Raw genomic sequence first — 15,336 nt, forward strand, 5'->3', positions numbered from 1 at the left:
AGAGGTAAGGGGAAAAAAATGAGAATCAAGACTTGCCATGTAAAGGTACATGATCCCAACAATGAATGTAACTGTACTGTATCCCTAAATGTACCAATAAACTCAATTAAAAAAAAAAAAAACAGCTGAATAGAGAGAATGTAAGATTTAAAGCTACCTTTGAGTTACTAAATAGGAACTTAGTTTGAGATACATATTGTAACTTTGCTCTTTCATACAGCAAGTTTTCAGTCCCACAAATGTGTATAGTTTTTGTACATTTTTCATTGCATGCAGTTGCAATGATAGCTGATGCTATTTTTTTAACAAATGTTTATCTTTTAATGGTTACAAAAATACAAATTGGCAAAATTTTCCTTTAAATTCTGCTAGAATGGTATCAAGAAGGACTTTGAAATTAAACCATGTGTAAGACTAAATACTAGCAACTTACCTGTGAGGTACTAGAAAAAGGCTGTGTGTATTGTGTGTGTGTGTTCACAAGTTCAAGTTGCAGTTTTAACATGTCATGAAACTTAAAGCAATCTGTTAAAAATCAGTCTATAGGATACAAAATAAACATTTAAAGATCAATTGCTTGTCTATACAGTAATAACGAACTAGCTGAAAAAGAAATCAGGAAAATAATGCTGTTCACAGTAGTTAAAAAAACAAAACAAAAAACAACTATGGATTAACCTGACCAAGGAAATGAAAGATCTCCGCACTGGAAATTTCAGAACACTAAAGAAATTCAACAAGACACTAGAAAATGGAAAGAACTCCCATGTTCATGGATCAGTACTATTTAATATTGTGAAAGTAGCCATATTACCCAAAGAAATCTGCCAATTCAGTGCAATCCTTATCAAAATTCCAGTGGCATTCTTCATAGAATTAAAAAAAAAAATCCTAAAACTCATTTAGAAACACAAAAGACCCAGCCAGAATAGCCAAAACAATCCTAAGCAAAAAGAAAAAGGCTGGAGGTATCGTAATACCCAATTTCAAATATACTACAAAACCATAGTTACAAAAACAAGCATGGCAGGGCTGGGAATTTAGCTCAGTGGTTCCACTGCCTGCCTCGCAAGTGCGGGGTGTCCCAAATTTGATCAAAACAAAACTGCATGGCAGTGACCCAAAATTAGATATATAGTTCAGTGGAGTAGAACAGAGGACACAGAAACAAACTCACACAACTACAGCCATCTGGTTTTAGCCAAAATTTATGAATTTTTTAATGATAAAGGAGCCAAAAATTATGTTGGAGAAAAGGCAGCCTCTTCAACAAATGGTGCTAGGAAAACTTTCTATCCATTTGTAGAAAATAAACTACATCGCTACCTTTTATCCTGTACAAAAATCAATTCAAAATGGCTCAAAGACCTAAGTGTATAACATTAGAAATTTTGAAACTGCTAGAAGAATACATACAGGAAACAGTTGAAGCCCTAAGCCCAGGCAAAGACTTCCTGAATATGTCTCAACAGCACAGAATATACTAAAAAGAATCAACATTTTGAAACTGCTAGAAGAATACATACAGGAAACAGTTGAAGACCTAAGCCCAGGCAAAGACTTCCTGAATATGTCTCAACAGCACAGAATATACTAAAAAGAATCAATCAGGTCACATCAAATTAAAAAGTTTCTGCACAACAAAGGAAACTGCTGAGTGAACAGCCAACAGAATTGGAGAAAAATCTTTGCCAGCTACTCTTCTGACAGAGGTCTGGTATCTAAAACTCAATGAGTCATTCATAGGAAAATGGATACGTATTGAGGATATATTCCTAAATGAAATAAATAAGTCACACATGTATAAATACCGAATAGTTTCTCTGGTGTGAAAAACTATAATGGTGCATAAGATCCTAGTGGTATAATTGACAATGTGAAACAGGAAGAAAAGGGCTAAAGGTGTAGGGGAAGTGGGAAGGGTAGGGAAAAGGAAATAAGGGAAAAGAAAAAAAAAACATGACAAAATGAAAAAATGGAAATAAAGTATTTGTAAATAGGGAAGGGAGGATGGGGTGTAGGGAGGGCAGGGGTAAGGGGAAAAAATGAGAACCAAGACCTGTCATGTAAAGGTACAAGATCCCAATGATGAATGTAACTGTACTGCATACCTAAAATGTACCAATAAACTCAATGAGAAAAATAAAACAACACCAAAAGATCAAATAGCTCAATCAATAAATAGACAAAAACCTGGCATGTAAAGGTACAAGATCCCAGTAATGAATGTAACTGTACTGTCTACCTAGAATGTACCAATAAAATCAATTAAAAAATAGACAAAAAATTGAACAAACACCTCTCAAAATAAATACAAAAGAAGTACAAATGATCAATAAGTATATGAAAAACGTTCAGCATCTTTACCTATTAAGAAAATACAAATCAAAATTACATTGAGAGTCCACCTTAGTCAGAATGGCTGTCATCAAGAACAGAAAACATAGTGAATGCTGGGAAGTGTGAAGGGGTGAGGAGAGAGAGAGAGCCTTCTACACTGCTGGTGGGAATGTGAATTAGGACAGCCCAGCACGGAAAGCAGTATGGAGGTTCTGCAAACAATTAAAAATAGAACTACTGGGCTGGGGATTCAGCTCAGTGGTTCTGCCACCTGCCTCGCAAGCACAAGGTCCCATGTTCGATTCCTGGTACCAAAAAAAAAAAAAATAGAACTACCATCTGACCCAGCTACACCACTCCTTGATGTACACCTGAAGGAATTAAAGTTAGCATACTATAGGGATACCTGCATACCTAAATTTATTGTGGAACAATTCACAATGGCCAAGGTAAGGAACTAGCCCAGGTGCTCATCAACAGATGAATGAATAAAGAAAATGTGGTATCTATGTGTTTATATACAATGGGGTATTTTTCATCCATAAAGAAGATCAAACATGTCATTTTCAAGCAAATAAATAGAACCTAGAGATCATTATGTTAAATAAAATAAACCAGACTCAGAAAGAGAAATATCACCTTCTCCTTAATATGTGGAATCTAAACAATGACATGAAAGTAGAAGGGATACTCTTCAAGAAGAGGAAGTGAATACAAGGAAAAGGGGGAGTGTCAGGGAGCTTTACAGGGGAATGGTTGTGATTAAAATAGATACATCGAGACCTAGTAGTTTGTAAAATTATAGGCGCTAATAAAAAATCATAAAACTCATACTTGTATACTACTAGCTCTGAATCAGTACCTAATTAGTAGTCTCTTAGTTACATCATACAAATCTGATGAATGCCTAAGTGTGTTCATTGTGGTAAGAATCAAGTTGTGGTGAACTACTTGAGCTTGATAAAAAGCCAACAGAGTTGACTGTTTTTAGTCCAGTGATCTAAAACAGTAATACAAACTTGAGTAACACTTCCCTGAATGAAAACATAATCAAATTATTTATGTGTGTAAGCATGTCTGAATTATAAAGCTATTGTCATGTTTTTGTTAAATTTAATTTTAAGCCCTAGTCTCATGACTTCAGGCATCATTTTTATGCATATACTTCGAAATCTATACCGCAGACCTGATCTCTCTATTATTCTTGCTCATTTCCATTGCGACAAACCTGTACCACCTCAGACCTAATACATATATTTAAAAACAAAAATCTTTCCCTAGCCTACTTCCCTCTTCTCCTGTCTTCACTATTTTTCTTAGTCACTTAACAAACATATGGAGTCCGGCACTACTAGGAGCTGGGAGTGCAAAGGTAATACAAAGTATGATCTCTCTACTCTGAGAAACAGTCCTACTAAGGAAAGACAAGCCAATGAATACAGTACAGTGAGATCAATGTTCTAATAAAGGTATCTGCATGGTAGGGTGAGAGTGTAGAGACAGCACATCCAAATCAGGCTAGCACGCAAGTTTAAGGAAGTGAGACTTCAAATGTGGCCACCCTACAGGGAGCAAAAGGAAAAGTGGTACTGCTGGGGACTGGAGAATTTGGGAGAGGTCGCCTTCTTTAGGGATGACTTGGGTAAGAGTATTGGAAAGCCATTGAAAGGTTTTAACGTGGGGTTTACATGATCAGATTTGTGCAGTAGAAAGATCACTCTGAATCTTGAGTGAGGAAAGACCGGAAAGAAAGATGGTGAATGAAGGCACAAGCTCTGTCACTGCAGCAATTCAGGAGGAAGGGTGTGCTGGCCCTGACTCTCGAGTGAGCTATTTTATACTCAGTGGACAATAGGCCTTCAACAGATGGTGGCTGATGGGAAAGGTGAACGAACCCGTGAGGACGATGCATACTTCCCTGATTACTCTCAAGCTGCTCAGCCTATTTAAGGCTTTTTACATGTTCAATTTATTATTGTGTCTTAAACTGGGACCCCTACTTCCTGAGCAGGGAGGGCCAAACTACAGCAGAAAGAGTTTATTTCCTGCTCAGGGTGCAAGCTTCTAGGAACTCCCAAAAGTGACTTCTGAAGTGCAACAGAAGATACCCTCTAATTGTGCGCTGCAGTTGGATCTGTGTGTTGTTTCTGATGTATAAATCCACTAAATGATAATGCAGAGGGACCTCGGGGGAAGACAGCACCATTCTTTCTTGGAGACAGCTTTGTGGACATACGATTGGGTTTAAGAGAAACTCGTATTTTGGTTCTCAAACCATTTGGTTCCCAAAAGGCCATAGGCCTTATTTATCAAGTGGATGAAATAATGTAGGAGACTTAGAAAATACGTGTAGCTTGCTTTTTTTCCTGTGGAAATTTCCAATCTGAAACCTAATTTTGGAAATAATGAGCAGTTTTAGAAGTGAGTTATTATAAGCAGCTGAGCTCAGTGCAATGAGGGCCTCCCTCACAAAGCTTGTGAGGCAGAGAAACAGAAATACTGCCTTCCTTGCTCAGAGGTCTGGACTTCATCTGTAGCATGACTTCTGGGTGCTTTTTGCAAGAGGCCATGCCAGCAAAATTTAGTCTCTCAGGCTCAGGCATCCCACATATCGGTGTGTCAGCCCTATAATTTTAGTTGGTTTCCTGCTCCGTCGCTTGCCTTGCTCTTGCTGTCACTGATAAATAACTCTGTTGTGTCACTCTTAGTGATTTACAAGCATTATGTCTTTGTTTTGTCCAACCCTACAGTATATTTGTCAGTCATGTAGATGAGCTTCAGGACCACATGGAAGAAAGTCAGTGACAAATGTAGAGCGTTCTAAGCCTTATATCTCTTTAAAAATAATTAGGGAAACAATCCCTTTCACAGTAGCATCCAAAAAATGAAATATCTAGGAATCAATCTAACAAAGGAAGCAAAAGACCTCTACATTGAGAACTACAACACTGAAAAAAGAGATCAAAGAGGAGAAAATAAAATGGAAAGATATCCCTTGTTCCTGTGTAGGAAGAACCAATATAGTGAAAAAGGCCATACTTCCAAAACTGCTATACAGATTCATTGAAATCCTGAAACCCACCAGTATATTTCACAGAACTAGAGAAAATAATCCAAAAATTCATTTGGAACCAGAAGATACCTAGAATAGCAAAAGTAATTCTAGGCAACAGAGACATGGTAGGGGGTATCACAATCCCCAATTTGAAATTATACTATAAAGCCACTGTGATAAAAAACAGCATAGTACTGGCAAAGAAACAGCCCCAAAGATCAGTGGAATAGATTCAAAGATGCAGAAACAACTCCAGGGATACTCAGCTACTGACAAAGGAGCCAACCATCCTCACTGGAGGAAAGACTCTTTAATAAATGGTGTTGGAAAAACTGGATTTCACCTTGCCAAAGATTAAAACTAGACCCCTATCTTTCACCATGTACTAAACTAAAATCCAAGTAGATTAAAAATCTAAATATTAAACACTAAACTTGCTGGAAGATAAGTTAAGTAGAACTCTTGAAGATATTGGCATAGGAAAAGACTTTATGAACAAATCCTCAGTAGCACAGGAACCAGCACAAAGAATCAACAACTGGGATCTCATTTTTTAAAAAAGCTTCTGTACTGCAAGAGAAATCACCAACAGAGCTAAGTGACAACCTACACTGTGAGAAACAATTTTTACCAGCTGTTCCTTAGACAATGATCTACTATCTAGAATATATAAAGAACCAAAAAAAAAGAGCCTCTCCAAATATAAAGACCCAATTCAAAATTGGGTATCTGAAATGAACAGATATTTCTCAGACAAAAAAGTAAAAGCAAATAAATACATGAAAAAATGTTCAAATCACTGGTCATTTGAGAGATGCAGATGAAAACAAGACTGAGATTCCATCTCACCGCAGAAAGAATGGCTACTATCAAGAAATCAACTAATAACAGATGCTGGTGGGGTTGTGGGGAAGAAAGAACCCTTCTTCAGTGCTGGTGGGAATACAGACTGGTGCAACCACTGTGGAAATCAATATGGAGATACCTCAAAAAACCAGGATTAGAGGTCCCATGTGACCCAGCTATTCCTCTGCTGGGTATCTTCCCAAAAGAATCATACCACAGCAATATGTGCTCATCCATGTTTATAGTGGCACAGTTTGTAATAGCTAAAACTTGGAAACAGCCCAGTTGCCCATCAACTGGAGACTGGGTAAAGAAGATGTGTTTTTTGTTTCTTTTTAATAAATGGAGTACTATTCTGCCATAAAGGATGAGAAACTAGAGATACTTATAGCTAAGTGGATGTTCTTAAGTGAAATAAATAGGACACACGTGTAAATACTGGTGTGAAAAACAAAGTGCAAATAAGGATCAAAATGTATAATTGATATTGTGAAATGGGAAGAAAAGGACTAAAGGAGTAGGGGAAGTGGGAGGAATAGAGGCAAGGAAAAAGGGAAAAGAAAAAATATGAGAAAAAGAAAAACATGGAAACAAAGTTTGTAAACAGGGAAGGGTGGAGGGAGTAACAGGGAGTTAATGTAGGAATGTCTTCAGGTCATTTGCACTTTTATGGTGTTTTTGTTTCCTCATTTTCCTATATAGTGCAAGATCCTGGGACTATTCTGGGTAACGTGGAATGAAAAAAGCCAATCTCAAAATGTAAAACAATTCTATTTAAATAACATTCTTGAAAAGACAAAATTACAGAAATAGAGAACAATGGCCTGGTTACCAAAGTGAAGGAGAGGGAGGTATGATTTTAAAGACACTTTTTCCTTTGGGATGACAGAACAATTTTATATCTTAATAATAAGTTATATGAGTCATTATCTATAAAAAAAAGAAAAAAGTATACACAAGGGCATGCCCAATAAAATGAATGCATGCAACAAAAGTGGTAAAATCCAAGTAAGGTCTATAGCGTAATTAATTGAACTTTGCCAGCCAGTCTCATGGTTTTGATAATGAACCATAGTTATGTAAGACATCACCCCTGGGGGAACCAGGTTGACATGGGATGCACATAGGAACTTATTTTGGTGATAATGAAAAGTGAAGCAACAGTGCAAATTTACAGGCAAAAGCTTTAATTGAGAAGATAAAATGTGGTAGGGGCTTCAGCCTGTGGGAAAGAAAAGCTGAATAGGACACAGCTCTGATGGGGAAAATCAGAGTGGCCTTTTAATTGTAGAACTGGATTGGCTTTTAAAAGCATTGCTGGGGTGGGCTGGGTCTGGTAATTTTCCAGTGAGTCATGAGTATGGTATTCTTTGAGACTTCTCTCCAGTTCGGGGAGATTTTCTCCCTGGAGGGTACAGATTAAGGGATATCCTGGCGTCCCCTGCTGTTAGAGTGCACCTGGTCCTTTTGATAAGTGCAGGGGAGGAGGAGAGGGTATACTCTATACATTCTCAGCAAGGAAGGGGGAAAGATTCCCTTCAGACCTGGGAATCCCTGCATCTCTTACCCTCATGAGGGTCCCAAGGCAGAGTGCTGAATGTACAGCACCCTCTGTACATCTTTTGTGAGTCTAATTATCTCCAAATAGTAAAAAAGAAATGAGGGAGGGAAGGAGAAAGATAAGGAAAACAGGTCCTCCAGGCAAAGAGGAGTTAAAGGTGTTACCCTCTCACCTGAAAGAATGACAGCAAATCGTTTTGTTAAACAGATAAAATAAATAAAGTGGTTTTGAAGACACTAGACATCAGTGAAAGGAAGTGGTCCCTGAGAAATGAGATGGGCCCCGCTTACTGCCTTGAGGGAGCCACCAGGCTAACGCTGGGGAACAGGAGACTGCTCCTGGCAGACTCCCTGACCGAGGAGATGGAGGCGAGGGAAGTGGAGGTGGGGATGGAGGTGGGGATTGGAGGGGATGGAGAAGATGGAATCCACAGAGCCCAGCCCAGCTAGAGATCGGAGGACAGAGGCACAGGCGGCATCGCTGACACAGACCTAGGAACAGCGCCTATTCTGCTTGTCGGACTGGAGACGAACTCCTGCCTTTGGGCAGAGCACTCAGAAGTGGCAGCAGATGGCCCAAGTGGAGCATCCTTGAATAAAGCTCAGGATTTACGGGAATGCAGAAGCATTTAGCATCTAACAACAAAGTAATATTCACATTATTTGGCTTCTGTTCAGAGATTGAGACATTTCAAAGAGGGGTGAAAACATAACCCATGAAGAAGAGAATAATCAGTTGAAACTAACCCAGAACTGATACAGATGTTAGAATCAGAGAGGAAAAACGAAATAATTATCAGGCTGTTTCCCTTGTGTTCAAAACATTAAGACATGGAAGATATAAAAAATACAAAGTTGAATGTTTAGCAATGAAATCCATGTCTGAAGTGGAAGATTCAGTGGAAGGGATCAGATATTGCAGAAGATTTGAGGAACATCATTTCTTGGGCAGAACTGATTGATTGTTTCTTCTTCAGTACCTAGAATACTGTTAGCTTTTTAATTATTCCAGGGGTCTGAGAGAAAATATAACGGATAGGTACCATTACAGCTAGCTCAAAACTGTTTTCCTATCAGTAAATATTTGTCAAAATATCTTGGGTTGCCTTTGTATGTGGTACTAGTATATGTGGTACAACATCCCCAGCCCTTTTATTTTTATTTTTTTATTTTGAGACAAATTCACACTAAGTTGCCCAGGCTGGCTTCAAACATGTGCTCCTACTGCTTCAACCTCTTGAGTAGCTAGGATTGCAGGCATGTACCACCACACTGGCCTTTGGTATCATTTTTATTGAGAGAAGACTATAGTTAATGATTACAAAATTAAAATATTTGGCTCTGGAATTGCACGTTAGAAGTTTTGTTTATGAGATGTATGTTTTAAAAACTATTAAAACAGATTTGGTGATGCATGCCTGTAATTGCATCACTCTGGGAGGCTCGGGCAGGAGGATTATGAATTGAAGCCCAGCCTGTGTAATCTAGAGACTTAGCAAAGTCTTAACTCAAAATAAAAAAGGAGTAGGAGTGTAGCTCAGTGCAGAGGTCTTTAGTTCAATCCCCAGTGCCACAAAAAAAAGACAACAATTCAAAAATTCAGAGTAATTATTTGTTATATTGTTTCATAAATGTGTGATTTATTTTCCTGGCTGGCTGGTAAACTTCATAAGGGTGCTGATTTGTCTCTTTACATCATTTGAAGTGCTTTAATTACTTAGTATGGTGTGCCTGGTAGCACATGGTCAGAGGGACCCCCCAGCTCTGACTCTGTGAGGTCAAATCAGCTACATATAAGGCAGCAGCAGGAGAGTCCCTGGGAACCAAATATAAACAGAGTTGTCACGGGCATCGAGTGGGTGGGAAGGGAGGCAGGAAGACACTCACCTGCCCCAGAAGCTTTATAATATTATTTAAAAAGAGAGAGAGAGAGAATCAAATGCTGCACAATTCTCAGAGCTCTGTCTTTGTCCATAGCTGGTGCTGATTAGGCCAGGAGTGTTTGGGGTTAAGTAGAAAGCCCTTGGAGATTCAGATATTTGGACCAATTTGGGCTAGAGGCTTAAAAAGCAAATGGGCATCCAGCAGGTGTCCTAGGAAACCGTTCTCTCCCAGTTCACAGGAGCCACACTGAGTCATGATGGGGGAATCATTTCCTCATTTCTTGGTCAAAGAAGAGCACCTCATTTTCACTGGCAACATAAGGAACAAGGCTTTGGAACCCCAAGTTCCAATATGTGTTGCAGGACTTCCTTAGGAAAGATTTATGCATTTTACAAATTAGAACAGTCTCCACAGGTTCAGGCCAAAGTACAAAAATACTTGCTGGTAAGATGGAGCTGATATCAAGCAGCCTACATGGACTTCAGTAAGCTATCTAGCCTTTGGGGTAGAGTTGTTAAGCTGAAGTCACTCACGGGCTCGCTGTGTTCCCAGTGTGGTGCTGCACTGGGGCTCTCCTGCTCAGAGGAAATGGCAGGTGGGCTTCTCACTCCATGAGCAAGAAATGAGGGATTGGGGAGGTAATGGGCTGGATATTAAGGGAAAGAGCCCAGATGTTTAGGAAATCATTACTGTTCTTGCTGCTTTATCACTGATGCTAAATGGTGTTAAACAATGAAAAATTAAGGATTTACAGTTCTTTCCTCTATGTTTATTTGAATTCGAAGAAAAAAATTCTGTATTACAGGAATACCACTGATTACAAGATACCTTTGAAATCCTGACCTACCAAGCGCAGCACCCGCACAAAGAACAGCTTAAAATTGATCCCCAGTGGTGGACTGCTGGAGGAAAAAAGAGAAGCCAACACAGAGGTTTACTAAATGGAGTAAGAGCGACTTTAGCCAGTTTAGCAAAGTGAATGAGAAGTATAGTTGAAATCATATGGGAAATGCAGCAAGAGAAGTAGAAGGGGAAATTCGAGAGGAAGTCACCAGCCCCTCAGCTGTGTTCTGGCAAAGATGTGAGAGCTCTGTGTGAGCCCCAAGACCAGACAGGATTCTGGCTTGGCGTGAAGGAGGGAGGGAGGGAAGCGTTCGGAGAATTTCCATGAGAAGAGCGTTTGACACAGATCCCAGAGCAGAGCACCTTTCCATCACTGGAGTAGAGGAAAACAGCATGCTGAAGAAGAGGATCCTTCTCTGATTTGTGTGTTTGGCCCAGTGAAGAAAATGCTTATGATGAATTACAACAGTGGGCTTGCAACTGTCCTCAGCTCGGTTGTGACTGGGATCCAGAACCACACGGAGCTCCAGAGGAGAAGGAAGCCTGTGGTTACCTTGATGAGCCAAGGAAACATGGAAGTAGAGGAACAAAGGCAGAACAGGAAGTGAGCACTGGGATCGCCACAGCCCATCATGGGAGCCAGTGTCCAGGCAGTGAGAGCCTGGATGACTGAGACCAGAAGGCTGAGATGAGCTTCTAGGGATCAGCACCCACAAGAGAGTGCGCCAGGGATGAGGGAGCAGCACAGAGCTCCGAGAGGAGACCTGTGGGTGGGCGCCCTGCAGAGTGCTGCTCAGTGTGCCTGTGAGGAAATCGCCTGTTACATGGGGCAGTGGGGTTGAACTCCAAAATAACTGTGCTGAAAGAAGACAGATTTTTAAACAAGTGTGGTATGGTCCCATTTATGTAAAATTTTAGGAAATGCGATGAGCTGTGGTGAACGAAGTGAGGATCACTGATCACAGGAGACAGGTGGATGAGGGAGAGAGTGTTAGTCAACTCCCTGTTACTGCAGCAAGCACCCGCAGTGCTCCACTGGTGAGAATCAAAGGTTTGCTTTGGCCCACCATTTTTGACCATGATCTAATGGCCCTACTGCCTTTGGGCTTTTGACAAGAAGCACATCATGGCGGGGTGTGAGCAGAGAAGCAAACCTGCTCACCTCATGGCCGGAAGTGAAAAGGAGAATGAGGAGGCCTGGTGCCACACTGTCCCCGCCCAGGGCATAGCCCCTGTGACCCGAGGACCTCCCAGGAGGCCTCACTCCAAAGGGTCCAGCCTAGAAACAGGCATCTCTAATACATTGTCTTTAACTCCCTTGGGAAGATACAAAAGGAAATTAGCTGGTTGAATGGAATTTCTAGTTTGCATTTTTGAACACTCTCCATATTGATTTCCATAGAAGTTAATAGCTTATATTTCCTACCAACAATGTAGAAAGGTTCCTTTTTCCCTGCAGCCTCACCAGCATTTTTTATTGGTTGATTTCTTGATGATGGCCATTCTTTCTGGAATAAGAATCTCAGTGTTGTTTTGATTTGCATTTCTCTAATGGCCAGTGATTTTTTTGTTGTTGTTGTTGCTGTTGAACTTTTTTTGTGTGTATTTACTGGCCATTTGTATTTCTCCTGCGAGGTGTCTATCCATCTCATTACCTATTTTTTTATTGGGTCTTTTATTGAGGGGGTCTAGTTTTGGAGTTCTCTATATATTCTAGATACTAGTCCTCTACTGAAGAATAGCTGGCAAAAACACAATTTTATATAGCAGCACAACTGGAAGCAGCCTATATGTCTGTCCTCAGACAAATAAATATGGGAAATGCAACATTTACATTATGAAGTACTGCTCTGCCATAAAGAAAGATGAACGAGTGTTTATAGGAGTGTGGGTGTACCTTGAGAGCGTAATGTTATGTGAAATCTATCAGACACACAGCTTAACTATATGGTTTCTCTTGAGAAACCCAAAGTATAAATAAAGAGGAAAAAAAAGATAGCTAATAGGAAGTAGGGACACAGATCTTTCTCAAAAGGGCTAAGAGATCAATTGAGGGAGGAAAGGTGGAAAAGAGGATGAAAAAAAGAATTAAGATGTGTCATGTGCATGTACCAACTCCATACAAGGAATGTAATCAGTATTTACTGCAAATATGGACTAATAACAAGTTCTACTTCCTCCCCACGGTGCCACACTGGAAACTAAGTTTTCAGCATACACAGTGGCCTTTTGGGCCATTCCAGGTCCAAACGGTGGCAGAGGAGGAGTGAAAGATGGCAGGGGCCCAAGGAAATGCATGGAAACACTGGAGATGCTCTATCCTGACTGAGCAGATGTTCCCATAGGTTATTATACATGCCAAAACTTGTATAACTGTTATACTTCAAATACTTGAAGTATACTTCAAATACTTATAGTTGATTTTGTCAATTGTACTTTAATAAAGCTCTCTTTTGCAACCTACATAAAAATAATGCAAATATAGAACAGGAACTTCCTTCCAAGGCTGTTCCAATAAAAGGAAAGGAGAGGAACAAGCTCTTTCCCAACGAAACCATCTTATACTAAGAGTTTTGGCATTCTTAGTTCTTTCTGGGTTTTAGAGATATGAGTATGTTGGTAAAATCTATATGGTCAAATATCACCCTTATTCATTAAGATACAATTGTATGCAATTTTGTGTTTCAGGATTCATGAGTCAAACAAGGGACCAGGAAAACTGGATTCGTGCTGCTGCCCCAGAAGGAACTGTAAGTTTTAGAAGCCAGTCCTGGTTCCAGTCCCTGAAACAGCAGAACTACGAAGAGTGACACTGGTGCAGGCCGTACACCACTGGATATACTGGACCCAGGGGTGCTTTGCATGCTTCCTAAGGCAGCACAAGGTTATACTTTGAAACTCATAAATTACTTATTTCTGTGTGAAAGATCGGCTGAAGGTAATTGATACCATGAAAGGCAAAACCTTAGCTGAGGGAGGGCACCTGTATCACAGATTTAGTGGTGCAAACCAATACTGAAGCAGCAGCTCACCCTTGGGCAGGTTAAGGGCCTCAGGACTGGATTCTGTGCTCCAAGTATCACAAGGTGGAGTTCTCACTTGGAGGCTCTCAGGAGAAATCTGCTTCCAACTTCATTCAGATTCATAGGCAAAATCCAGTTCTATAAAACCATGTGAGGGAAATACCCATGGCTCTCAATCATGCTGAGCTTCTAGAGACCGCCCGAATCCCTTCCCGCGTGCTCCCTCTGTCCTCAAGCCAGCCGTGGTAGCTGAGTCCTTCTCCTGTTGGAGTATCTGACTTCTTCAAGAGCCGGCGAGATCTCTGGGGTTACAGTGCTCACTTGATCAGGCCAGACCCATCCCTTCGCTGTGTGTAAGGTGATCTTCACAGCTGCTGCTCCCCAGGGAAGCCAGAGAGCTCGCAGTTCGTGTAGCCCTCATGTGACAGACTGTCTATCTGCTACCTCTCATAGCATCAATGTAATTGTAAGTTGTGAATAAAACACTTAAAAATACGAAGCATTTGCTACTGATTGTTAATATCTTCTGTGTAATTTAAGATGTACCTTGTTAGGGGCAAGAAACTTGCAGTTGTTTAATTCCCACATGTATGAAGATAGATTTTCACTTCTATAATGGTGTGCTGTTAAAAGTTATATTTCAAACTTTTTCTCCTCCTGGAACATTTTAATTATGTAATACCGAACAGACCTATTTACTGAATTATATATTTTTGATTAGGATGTCATTTCTTAAACACTAATTTTTAATAAACTTCCAAAGACTGGAAATAGTCTCCTTTTGTTCATAGTCCATTTCTTTAGAGTTCTGTTTCTAACTTCTTATTTAATAAAAAGCTGGGCATGGTCGCACACACCTGTAATCTCAGCAGTCAGGAGGCTGAGGCGGAGGAGTCACTGCAGTTTGCGGCCAGCCTGAGATACATCTACATTGTGAGTGGAAGGCAAGCCTGGACTACCTAGCAATGCCCTGTCTCAAAGAGAAAGAAAGAGAAAGATACAGAGACACAGAGAGAGAGATAGAGAGACTGACAGGAGTGGGAAAGGAGAGAGAGAGAGAGAAAGAAAAAGGGGGAGAAAGAGGGAGAAACCCAGCTTTGTGGAGAGCAGAATTTGCAGGAGCTTGAAAGATACCCACAAGCTGGCGAGCTGGATGCAGTGTGGTGGATGTGTTGAACTGTTAGGTAGAGGAAAGTATGAGGCAACGAGGCAACTTTATCATCCATCTTCACCCTTGAGCGACTATGTAAACATTTTCAGGACTAAAAATAAAGTTGATGAAAGTAGCCAACAACTGCCAGAAAGGTCCTGAGTACACGTGCAGCTACATTTAAAGTTATTAATGGAATTGTACTTACTCTCCCCTTGCATGGCTCTTTTTCTAACTCATAACCCCCTTTTGTGTATATTTCTTTGCTTCTAAACTTTATCTCCCCAGACTGAATGACCAGCTCTCCTGCTGTGTAAAAGATGTGTTTCAAAGACTTGCAGAGCAGCCTCTGCCCATAAGGCAACCTGCTGGGTTTCCAGAGAACACTGCCGGATGCGCTTTCTCTTGGCCTGGACATCCTGGACACCGTACAGGTGCTGCTCGTTTACAAAGTGCCTTTTATAGGTCTCTCCAGTGGTGAGCATCAGGCACTTGGGGTCAGGCTCATGAAGCCAACTTCTATGCAGCTGCCAGAAATCGACAAATTTAGTCAAAACTCAGTCTCACGATGTTGTTTTAAGTTTCTTGGCTAAAGTGGTGCTTCCTATTCAACTCCCAGGACTCTCCACTGCTTA

General features: G+C 40.4%; 3 protein-coding genes across 5 annotated transcripts in view; 1 reads left to right on the plus strand and 2 right to left on the minus strand.

Annotated features, from left to right (window-relative positions):
* Fam185a (family with sequence similarity 185 member A) overlaps positions 1-14,354 on the plus strand; it is a gene marked incomplete at its 5' end in the record, with an annotated part of 45,526 nt that extends 31,172 nt beyond the window's left edge. The window contains one exon of the mRNA XM_010637201.3: positions 13,217-14,354. Coding sequence (XP_010635503.1) covers positions 13,217-13,338 — 122 coding nt within the window. The remainder of the gene's footprint in view (positions 1-13,216) is intronic.
* Positions 1-15,336, minus strand: part of Ccdc146 (coiled-coil domain containing 146) — a 166,510-nt gene that overhangs the window by 150,050 nt on the left and 1,124 nt on the right. The gene's annotated exons all lie outside the window — the stretch shown is intronic.
* Fbxl13 (F-box and leucine rich repeat protein 13) overlaps positions 1-15,336 on the minus strand; it is a 273,523-nt gene that overhangs the window by 57,352 nt on the left and 200,835 nt on the right. Inside the window, exon 22 of one of the 3 annotated variants that reach the window (XM_033756577.1) lies at positions 14,595-15,228. The exons of the other annotated variants lie outside the window; for them this stretch is intronic. The gene's annotated coding sequence lies outside the window, so the exon portion shown is untranslated. Of the gene's footprint in view, positions 1-14,594; positions 15,229-15,336 lie in introns of those variants that run through there. 3 annotated transcript variants of the gene reach the window in all.

The sequence above is a fragment of the Fukomys damarensis genome, unplaced genomic scaffold, assembly GCF_012274545.1.
Source record: "Fukomys damarensis isolate Sample0158 unplaced genomic scaffold, DMR_v1.0_HiC HiC_scaffold_4, whole genome shotgun sequence".
NCBI lineage: Eukaryota > Metazoa > Chordata > Mammalia > Rodentia > Bathyergidae > Fukomys > Fukomys damarensis.